We start from the raw sequence: 12,042 nt of genomic DNA on the forward strand, positions 1-12,042 counted from the left end.
CCTCAGAATACTAACGGACTGAACTGTGCAATGACAGAGGATCCGCTTCCTGGTGCTACATCTTCACCTGGTCCTGCTCTTTAAAAGGACATTACGTGGGATTAAATGGCAGATTAAAATGCTCGGGAGTGACTGAAAACGGGCGCCTGGCATTTCCGACAATTTTCTGTAATAAAGGGGAGGAATTTCACGCTGAGCATTAAGATCTAATATCATCATCATTTTATCATTTCACTGCTCACACAGAGGAGTCCTCATGTGGACACGACTGCTCCTTCATCAGTTTACATGTCCACGTCTTTATCTCACTGTGAGACAGACTTTTCCAACAGGAAACTGAAGTTTGTGAACCGTAAACTCTCCCACGCCAAACCCCATAGAGAAAATCAGTGATTTTAGCTCACGGGGACACAGGAGCTGCTGGTCTGCCGCTGCCTCGTGTGGTCACTTTGTGTCACTGACGTCAATCTGAACGAAGAATTTCAAAAGCCGAATTAACAAAATAAGACATTAGGACTTAGTGATGGAGGCAGCAGTGGATCAACAACTCCTGTGAAGTCCTGTGTGCTGTGATGTTAAAATCACTGCTTTTCTCTATGGGGTTTGGTTTGGGAGAGTTTACAGTTTAAGAAAATTCCGTTTTCTGTCTAGTGAGACAAAAGACACAAACACAAAGCATTAGATCTTGAGATAGCTTAAGTTTAACATTTAATAGTGTTTTGAATTGGCCTCTCTGGGCTCCTGTACAAACAAGACACATCCCATGTAATTAAAATTCTACAGATTGGACCTTTAAAGCTCCACGTCTCGGACTCATGAGCCTCAGCGCCTGCGGACACATTTCTTATTATTCTTCTCCTTATTTTGCTCGTAAAATGTCACAACTTTCGTGTCTTTGCCGAGTTCAAAATGTGAAATTGAATTTTTCGACCGAAACTTTCACTGATTTTCTGACATTTTCTCGTCTGAAAAAAAGCAACAAATCGTTGGAACAGCTGCTGCTTTTCTGTCAGCGGAGGATTTGTGAGGCAATCATTGTCTCCCCTGACGCACACACACACACACACACACACTTTACACACTCGACGATTAGAGACAACAACTGAACAACTGAGTAAATACAGTCTGGATGCCACACGGGTGATTTGTCCTGTCACCAGGCAACAACTCCCCCCGAAATCCCACAAACACACAGACATGTGTCGCGGCATCAAAACAGGAAATCACATCCGTTCACTGACTCGGAGATTTGGCACAAACGGGGATTTGACGACAAAGAAAGTGGAAAATGTTCGTCAGCGCGTGAAGAAATCCATTATTTACATCGTCATTGATTCAGATGTTCATTTGTCGCCGTCTGGTTCAGAAAATGTCAGAAAACAGTCAATTCTTATTCTAATAAACTTGTCAACAGACCTTTAAGTCAGCAGTTTCCTCCCCGCTGAGTCATGGTTCTGTTGTTTGGACTGATTTCTGTAAATGCTGCTGATTATTGTTGATTTTTTTATAGTGATGCTAACAGAAGCTACACATTTAACTATGAGTGTTAGCGTCTCCAAAATGATGCTAACAGTAGCTACACATTTAACTATGAGTGTTACCGTCTCCAAAATGATGCTAACAGAAGCTAAACATTTAACTACGAGTGTTACCGTCTCCAAAATGATGCTAACAGTAGCTACACATTTAACTATGAGTGTTAGCGTCTCCAAAATGATGCTAACAGTAGCTACACATTTAACTATGAGTGTTACCGTCTCCAAAATGATGCTAACAGTAGCTACACATTTAACTATGAGTGTTACCGTCTCCAAAATGATGCTAACAGTAGCTACACATTTAACTTTGAGTGGTAGCGTCTCCAAAATGATGCTAACAGTAGCTACACATTTAACTATGAGTGTTACCGTCTCCAAAATGATGCTAACAGAAGCTAAACATTTAACTACGAGTGTTACCGTCTCCAAAATGATGCTAACAGTAGCTACACATTTAACTATGAGTGTTAGCGTCTCCAAAATGATGCTAGCAGTAGCTACACATTTAACTATGAGTGTTACCGTCTCCAAAATGATGCTAACAGTAGCTACACATTTAACTTTGAGTGGTAGCGTCTCCAAAATGATGCTAACAGTAGCTACACATTTAACTTTGAGTGGTAGCATCTCCAAAATGATGCTAACAGTAGCTACACATTTAACTTTGAGTGGTAGCATCTCCAAAATGATGCTAACAGTAGCTACACATTTTACTTTGAGTGGTAGCATCTCCAAAATGATGCTAACAGAAGCTACACATTTAACTAACAGTGTTAGCATCTCCAAAGTGACGCTAACAGTAGCTACACATTTAACTATGAGTGTTACCGTCTCCAAAATGATGCTAACAGTAGCTACACATTTAACTTAGAGTGGTAGCGTCTCCAAAATGAGGCTAACAGTAGCCACACATTTAACTTTGAGTGTTAGCCTCCTCAAAGTGATGCTAACATTAGCTACACATTTAACATTGAGTCTTAATTTACTTTGATTGTGCAGCTTTGTTTAATGTGATGCTAAATTAGCTACACCTGTAACCGTAACAATTTTTGATGCTAACAGTCAGTCACAACACATTTGGCTACAAGTATTACCCTCTGTAAGCGATGCTAGCAGTAGCAGCACATTTAACAACATTTAACCATTAGCTTCCTCAAAGTGATGCTAACATTAGCTACACATTTAACATTGAGTCTTCGCTTTGTCTAAGTGCTACTCAACAACACATTTAACCATAATAATTATGCTAACAGTTAGCGTTCAGCTTAGCAGCATCACATTTTGTGTTTTGATAGTTGTTGTTGTTTTTAAACATAAAAGTTGCTGCATTTTTGGTAAATTTAGCAAACTGAGCCCAAACATTTGGAGCTGCTCTGCCGTGAGAACAACAACAACACAAACATCAGATGCTAAACACGTTTGTCATCGTTAACGTCGTTAATCTGAATAATCTGTCACAGTTAGGAGTTAGCGTGACGCGAGTGTTGACAGTTAACAGCTCCAGTTTTGGTCCAGGTGCTAACATCTGACACTTCTGTGCTCACACACGAGGAACTGGTTCCAAATTGGTACCGGTTCCTGATCCAGGTCCCTGGTGAGGAGGAGGAGAAGCCGAGCGCAGCAGAGGGAGCGGGTGTATTAGCCAGGTTAATCCTCTCCCATTAGCCGCTCCTCTGTATGCTGTAAGGATTAGCTCGCCGCTGTCTGAGCTCCAGCAGGAGCAGCTGCTGCCCCCGGTGGCCCAGCCACGAGCCTCCGACGGCGGGCACATCGACCCGCCGCCGCCCCCTCCGTCCTGGAGGTTCAGTGTGAAGTTTGTTTGTTGGGAGCGTGGAGCTGCATAAGCAACGAGCGCGCGGCGCGGGGAGAGCGTTTCCCCGGGCAACAGTTTAGAGGCCCTCCCCTCAATTAACCTCCTGGTGTCAGTCACACACACACACACACACACACACATTTATATTTAAAGATATAACTAAGGCATTGATATGCAAGATACAAAGTCACACACACACACACACACACACACACACACACACACACACACACAGATCAGGTCAGTTTGAGGCTGCTGCTCATAATTCATAAATCACACACACACGCACACACAGACACACACACACACAGCTTAGCAGAGGATGCTGTATTTACAATTCGGGTCACACAGGCGGAGATAAAAACACACGGAGGCGAACACGGGTCAGTGGCGCTGCTGCCGGTGCTTCTGATGCAGAGCACACACACACACACGCACACACACACGCGCACACACATGCACGCACACACACACACAGTTTGAGGGCAAAGTATCACTTAAATGCTTGTAATGCCAAACACACTCTTGGTTTAACACTAAACCCACACACACACGAGACAGTGACACTGTAAACAAACACACAGGAAGTAGGGGTGTGGCCGCACTTCCTGTCTCAACTGTTTGGACGCCGAGCTTGTGCGTCGCTACGGACGCGAACGTGAATTATCTCTGCATGAGTGGGCGGAGTCTGTGTGTGTGCGTGTTGTTCTAAGAGAGAGAGACGGACAGCATTTGACTGTGTGTGTGTGTGTGTGTGTGTGTGTCCAGGGGCGTGATCTTCTTCTGCTCCAGTTATATCGCTCAGACACCAGCGCAGTCCTCCATGGTCTACTTCCTGTCCATTTCCCGGCGACCTCTGACCCCTGCTGAGTGAGTCGAGGTCCTGAGGGGTCGGCCTGTGTGTGTGCGTGTGTGTGTGTGTGTGTGTGTGTGTGTGTGTGTGTGTGACACTGACACATCACCTGACTTTACTGTGAGACAGACTTTACAACAGGAAACTGAAGTTTGTAAACCACTCGCTCTCCCACACCAAACCCCATAGAGAAAATCAGCGATTTAAGCTCGCGGGGACACAGGAGCTGCTGGTCCTCTGCTGCCTCGTGTGGTCACTTTGTGTCACTGATTTTAATCTGAACAAAGGATTTCTAAAGCCGAATTCACTAAAATCAGACGTTTGAACTCAGTGATGGAGGCAGCGGTGGATCAACAGCTCCTGTGAACTCCTGTGTGCTGTGATGTTAAAATCACTGATTTTCTCTATGGGGTTTGGTGTGGGAGAGTGAGTGGTTTACAAACGTCAGTTTCCTGCTGTAAAACAGAAATATTCACACTTAAACTGATTCTGTTAGTTGAGATGAGACTTCCGTTCAGTGGCGTCGCCCCCTGGTGGCTCATCATTACATTCCTCCCACGAGAACTATGTTGACTTTTTTCTCCTCCATCACTTCCTTCTCTTATCTCGTCCTCACCTTCGTCTGCCATGTTTTATTTCCTCTGCAGGTAACTGTTGCGCTGTGAATCAGTGTGTGTGTGTGTGTGTGTGTGCGTGTGTGTGTGCGTCGGGCAGTGGATTATCCAGGTTCCAGGGCTCGTGCTCACTGGCAGCCGAGTGGAAAGCTTTAATGAGAAGTCGCTGTTTACCGAGGACAGAGTGCGACACACACACACACACACACACACACACGAGTTAGAGACTTTTGTGTGTGTCATGAACAAAACACACACACGTACTCGTAAACCCGCCCATACACACACACACACACACACTAACCAGTGCAGTAATGGGATTTGGAAGGTAAACTAGTCTGTCCTCTGTCTCCTCATTAGGAACACACACACACACACACACACACACACACACACAGTGTTGGCTCTACAGTGACTTGTGGGATCACTAATTATTTGGAGGCTCTGTATCGTTATGTTTTTGTTATGGGCGTGTGTGTGTGTGCGTGTGTGTGTGTGCGTGTGTGTGTGTGTGTGTGTGTGTTGGCTCTGCTCTCACACTGACAGTCTGGTTGATTTAAGTCGAGGACAGCAGAGGACACACACTCACACACACACGCGATCCAAACTTGATGTGTTTTCTTTTTATCTGTCGTTTTTTTTTGTCGTCTTTCATTTCAAAATCAAATCAAATCAAATGAATTCACTGATTTCTGAGTCGTGAGCGGCGACCGACACTGAACTCACAGAAAACACTGAAAATGATTCAACTTAAAATAAAATATTTGGACCTAAATGTAATAACTGATGAGTAAATGATTAGTTCAAATCATCAGCATCATCAGCAGGTGTGTGTGTGTGTGTGTGCAGAGATTCACCGTCTCACACACACACACATTAGTGTTGTTTAATAATAATTAGAGATTGAATCTAACGGCATTTTTACATTCACAGTAGCTTCATAATTATTACGAGTCTATTTGAGTTTGCTCTTCTTTATTCAAGCTTCATTAGCGCTGATCTTAGCTCGTATGCTAACCCTAACCCTGACCCTCATCTTCACTAATTGAAACCAAGTTCTTTCAGCTTCTCATGTGAATATTAAGAGTTTATTTAACCCGAATGAGCTCCTCAGCTCGTCCACAGTGACCTCACCAAGTTTGAACTTTCTTTAAATACCATTGGTGCTAAAATCGCCAAAAAAGTCAACGTTCAATCCAAGAGGGCGGCTTCCCTGTTGGGTTTGGATCATGGTCATAATGTCATTTTCTCTCCGCCCAGACTTTCTGCACATATGTGCCAATTTTCGTGCAGGTACGATAAAAATTGTTTTGTGAGTTTTGGGGCACGGGAAAGGCCTCAAAAAATGCGCAAAATAAAAATAATAACGTGAAAAAAACTACGATTCGACGCACCATGTGATACTCGGACCCTAAAAATAGGTCAATTGTAATCCAACGGACTTTTGTGGCAGTTTTCTGGCAAATAATCAATCAAGAAAATAAGAAGATCGGATTAGGATGAAAATTCGTGATAGTTGTGGCTCGTAATCAAACACAAGAAAACTGGTAACGAAAGGGAAATATTCCTTGAAAATGTGGCCATCGATGTCCTTTATGAAACACTACACGTTGTGTTGTTGACTTTAGTGCCGTCTAGTGGCCGAGATACAGATTGCAGCCAACTTTCTCACTCGAAACATGGCGGAGGAACTTAAAAAAAAAGACTTTAAATCATGTTAATTCACCGTTTTATACGTTTCTTTAAACATTTTCTTTCGACCGTTGATTTAAAAACGTAAGAGAAACCGCAAAGATTTTTTAAAGGCGGTTAAACGCGACAAACCAGTTTCTGATGATAGATCTTTTCACTTTTCTTTTTAATCTTTCGTGTTCAGACATGAATGTTGTGGTCTCTCTCTCTCTCTCTCGCTCTCTCCCTCCCTCCCTCCCTCTGTCTCGTCCAGAGATTTGGATGGTGATTAGCGTTGGGATTGTGGGACTCTGGCCTCAGTTTTCATTAACAGCCATAAACACAGTTCTGCTGCACCGCTGAGACCGACCGCAGGCTCCCTGTGTGTGTGTGTGTACATATGGGCGAGCTTTGTGGGTGCTTTGATGACAAGAAAAGAGAGACAGAGAGAAGGGGGGTGTTGTTTATCATGGCGGTAATTAAGGCTTTAATTAAAATATAACGGACTCGGACACGCCCGACATATTTCCACGTTTTATGGTTTCAGACGAAACTGAAAATGTTCCTATTCGTAAAACTTCAGTCAAACTAGTCACTGCCGTTACACTGCCACCTACAGGTTTGGCATGGTCATGACGGCTCAAAGTTGTGTATGATGTTATTGTGTTACACATCAAACCAGTGACTGATCACTTGATCCATACAGCATCATAAATTGTTGTTTTGTTGTTGTTGTTGTTGTCGTCGTTGTATTGTTTGTTAAAAAGCGAGACATTTCAGGCCTCTGCAGCATGCATTAGCCTCAGCCGCGGCGTTCATTAATAATAGTTTACCACCCAAAAACTGACGGTGTAAGCGAAACGCAGCATAAATACTTAATGGTGTTGCTCTCCACTGTTGTGTCCAGGAGGCAGCTCCCGTCCGGGCTTCACCGCTGCACTTTAGCGAGCGCCGCGTTCGCAGGAGGCCGCGGCGCACGAGCGAATAAATCATTCACGCGGCCGAGACCCAGGAAACTGTAATGAGACGGAGAACAGGGCGAGGGGAGCCGCGGGGGAGCGGCGGGCAGGAAGAAAAGCGCGTCTTAATGTTTTAAAAACAGTCACAATCATGTCAGAGAAACTGTGCAGATGTTAAAGGGGTAGTTAAGGGTTTTATCTCACTGTGAGACAGACTTTACAACAGGAAACTGAAGTGTGTAAACCACTCACTCTCCCACACCAAACCCCATAGAGAAAATCAGGGATTTTAACATCACAGCACACAGGAGTTCACAGGAGCTGTTGATCCACTGCTGCCTCCATCACTAAGTTCAAATGTCTTATTTTGTCAATTCGGCTTTTGAAATATTTAATTTAGACTTGACTCAGTGACACAAAGTGACCACACGAGGCAGCAGAGGACCAGTGGCTCCGGTGTCCCCACGAGCTAAAATCACTGATTTTCTCTATGGGGTTTGGTGTTATTGAGACTCCCCCTACTGATCATGTGAGTACTGCATCATGCAGACACGTGATATTTTCTTCGAAACCATTGCATCAGATGTAGATGTAGGTAAAAGGAGTCATGAAATAAATAGTGGACTACTACTAGTACTACAACTACTTCATGGCTCCTCGTAAACCTGTAAAATGCAGAAAGTAAAGAAGTGAAGAAAGTGTCTCGTCAGGTTCCAGCACTTATTTATTGTAATAAAAACCTCTGGATACAAAGTACATTCACAGGTGCGGCGGCGGGGGCGGGGTCACAGCGCCGCGCGCCGCTCCGCGCGACTCCTACAGCAAAACCAGCGATGACTACAAATATTCAACAACTTTAATATCCTTTATAAACAGACTGTTATAGTTCCCCCACACACACACACACACACACACACACTCAGGCTGCTAAACCACCAGCTGATTCACTCCTACACAGCTTACAAGGGGGCGGAGCAAAGTGACAGACAGGTCAGTGATGAGTGTTTGATGGCGGGAGTTTGACGTCATAAAAGCTCCTTAAAATATGTGTGTGTGTGTGTGTGTGTCCTCAAACTGTGAAGACAGGAGGTCGAAGAATGATAAAGATGGACAGATGTGACTTTCATAGATAGATAGATAGATAGATAGATAGATAGATAGATAGATAGGTAGATAGAACCTCGATGATTCAGTTTGATTATTTTTGAGTTTCTTGTAGTTGTCGTCGTATTAACGCTGTTGCGATTAGCATTTAAAGGCCTAAAGGTGCATCGACAACGAACACGACAGGATTTTTTCCCGTAAAAACTAATATTTTTTGGCGTTATTTGGACTTGGGAATGTGAATGAAGAATAAACCTAAGATCTACTTAGATTTACTTTCTTTAAAGTGCTGTAATAAATTAGAATTTTACGTAGAGCAGGGAGTTTATTTTTTACAATTTAAAGTCGACTGTCAATTTTCAATTGTTCTGGATATGAGGCATATTCTGAGATTATCTCTGGAAATGAGAACAAATACTGAAGTGGAACTACAAACCTAGTTAGCATTAGCCCCATGTGAGTGCTCAACCCCATTGTCTTTACTCTAGTTACTTATTGATTGATTGCGTGATCGCAGTCGTGTGAGTAACGCGAAACAGAAAAATCACTTTGTGTTCGTTGTGAATGGATTGCACCATGAGACTGGAAGCACGGGGGGGAAACTGCTAGCTTAGCAACATCCAAACTTGGGCAAAAATTACATACAATTTTTTTTTACCAAGCGTCCTAATTCCATGACAAATGAATGACAAACAAGAGAAGATTTCCAAAAAATCTCTTCGTTTTTTGTGTTGTTTTTTAAATTGACCACAATGGTTATGTTAATATTGCAAAGTCTGAGAAATCTTGTAACGATACGTTCCTTTTAAAACCAATAAAAGTGACATTATTGGTGTCATTGCGTATGCAGACGATACACTCCTGTTCACAGCTGTCACAATCCTTTCAGAAAGATTTGAGCTTCTTATCAGTGACACATCTATAACGTGTAGTGGCTATGTTGACAACTAGCAGTTTCCCCTTTGCTTTAAGTCTTTTCTGCTAAACTAGGCTAAGGCTAGACAGGTTACAGGTGTCAGGTTTGACACTGACTCAGAGTTTCTCTTCTGACTTTGGCTCAAACAAAGAAAAATAAATGAATAAAATAAAAACATTGGCGTGAGAGGAGAGGAAAGGATTGAAGAAGTGATAACAAGGTGTCCACAACTGCTCCTGTCAGTTCCTAGCAGAGTCTCTATTGGCCATTGTGAGGAGGAGGAGGAGGAGGAGGAGGTCGGGCTGATTATCTGCCGTTCACCGCGTCCTCCGAAACCCTGACTGTCAATCGTCAACTACAGGCACCAGGGCTACCGAAAATAACTCCAAAAAAAACCTTAGATATAAGCGTGAAAAGGAGATTGATCCACGTACGAGTATAAAAACCCTCGGACAACAAAGTGTAAGCTAGAGTTCTCAGACCCGGGAAGATGAAGAGCTGATAATCCACTGAGGTTGTGACGAGTGAGTCCACTTCAGTGACGTCCACACAGAGAACAAAGAACCACACAAATCCACCGCCGGGAAAAAGAGAAAAACAAAATTAACCATCAATTCCTTCTTATTTCCTCCAACAAAAAAAAATGTTTTTCCTTTCATCAGATTTTTCTGTTTCAATTGGTTTTCATGAAAAATTGTAGCAAAGACGTGAAACAAAAAAAAAAAGGGAAGAGGAGAATCCTCACAACTGCAGCAGAGAGCAAGAACTTTTCTTTTTGGAAAATCAGAGGAGGAAAAAAAAAAAGAGAGAAGAAGCTTAAGATGTTCTTTGTGTCTTTAGTTTTGTCTGTTTTGTCCGGCCCCCCTCTCCAGCGCGGCGCTCGACGACGCTCCACCTACAAGAGGATAGATACGAACGTCTTACACCTCAGGCAACGCAGCGCACAAAAAACACATTCCATGCAAAATGTCTCATCAATGAGCAGAAAAAAAATCAAAAAAAAGGAAAAAAAGGAGCAGTCATTTAAAAAAGACAGTTTTTTAATAATAAAAAAAGAGGAGGTAATTAAAAAATGTAGATGTAGTTTCTCAGAGCCACAAAAAATATCTTAATATAATAAAAATGTCCAAAATCACACACACATGACTTTGTAATAAAAACAGGAAATGGAGTGTTTTAAACCACTCACTCTCCCACACCAAAGCCCATAGAGAAAATCAGTGATTTTAGCTCACAGGGACACAGGAGCTGCTGGTCTACTGCTGCCTCGTGTGGTCACTTTGTGTCACTGATCTGAACAAAGATCCGAATTCAAAAGGTGAATTGACAAAATAAGAGATTTGAATTTAGTGATGGAGGCAGCAGTGGATCAACAACTCCTGTGTGTGTGATGTTAAAATCTCTGATTTTCTCTATGGGCTTTGGTGTGGGAGAGTGAGTGGTTTACAAACATCAGTTTCCTGTTGTAAAGTCTGTCTCACAGTGAGATAAAGACGTGATCGTGTTAAGACATCGTAGACTTAAACTGATTTTATAACATGAGTCTATTCAATCCGTTTTTTCCTGGTTTACCTGCTGCTGGATCTGTTTTTCAACACCACACCAAACCTCATAGAGAAAATCACTGATTTTAACATCACAGCACACAGGACTTATCAGGAGCTGTTGATCCACTGCTGCCTCCATCGCTAAGTTCAAAGGTGTCATTTTGTCACTTCGGCTTTTGAAATCCTTTGTTCAGATTTACCTCAGTGACACAAAGTGACCACACGAGGCAGCAGAGGACCAGCAGCTCCTGTGTCCCTGCAGCTAAAATCACTGATTTTCTCTATGGGCTTTGGTGTGGGAGAGTGAGTGGTTTACAAACGTCAGTTTCCTGTTGTAAAGTCTGTCTCACAGTGAGATAAAGACGTGAACGTGTTGTTACGATGTTGTAGAATTAAACTAACGTAGATTTTATCACACACGTCTTTTATTTAGTGGCTTAACTACATTTTTCTCTGTGTCTCTGTGTTCAGTCAGTTTTCTTCATGTAAAGTATGGAGCTCACACACACACACACACACACACACACACACATAAACCTTAACCATAACCACAATTCAAATCTTAGTCCTAAACTTTAACCAGTTCCTCAGAAACCAGGTTCTGCCTCATTAGGACCAGGTTTTGGTCTCCATGAGGACTACAGGTCCTGACAAGGTCAGTGACAATCAAGGTCCTCAAGAGGTAACAAATACTCACACACACACACATACACAGAGTTGGTCGTACTACTGCAGTTTTCAGGGATTACAGTCCTAATCTAATCCCTCCTTCTCTTCTCTCCTCTCAACTCATCTATGCTTCATTCACTCCTTCGTTCCTCTTTGTCTTCCCTCGCTTCCCCTCCTCCCTTCTTTCCCTTTTACACCTCTCCTCCCTCCTCCCCTCCACATCTCCTCCCTCCTTCCTCCCATCGCGACAGCATCTGCTCATAATGAAACTCACAGTCGGACGTCGGCCTCGTTTAGAGCCTCTGCCTCACTACCTGCTCCAGAGGTTACCTCCCGCCAGGCGCGTTTGTTAGACATC

General features: G+C 43.0%; 1 protein-coding gene across 4 annotated transcripts in view; it reads right to left on the minus strand.

Moving 5' to 3' along the window:
• LOC131472439 (protocadherin-1-like) overlaps nucleotides 1–12,042 on the minus strand; it is a 160,123-nt gene that overhangs the window by 26,051 nt on the left and 122,030 nt on the right. Inside the window, exon 5 of one of the 4 annotated variants that reach the window (XM_058649619.1) lies at nucleotides 8,155–10,363. The exons of the other annotated variants lie outside the window; for them this stretch is intronic. Coding sequence (XP_058505602.1) covers nucleotides 10,305–10,363 — 59 coding nt within the window. The 3' untranslated portion in view covers nucleotides 8,155–10,304. Of the gene's footprint in view, nucleotides 1–8,154; nucleotides 10,364–12,042 lie in introns of those variants that run through there. 4 annotated transcript variants of the gene reach the window in all.

Source organism: Solea solea, chromosome 14, assembly GCF_958295425.1.
Source record: "Solea solea chromosome 14, fSolSol10.1, whole genome shotgun sequence".
Lineage (NCBI taxonomy): Eukaryota > Metazoa > Chordata > Actinopteri > Pleuronectiformes > Soleidae > Solea > Solea solea.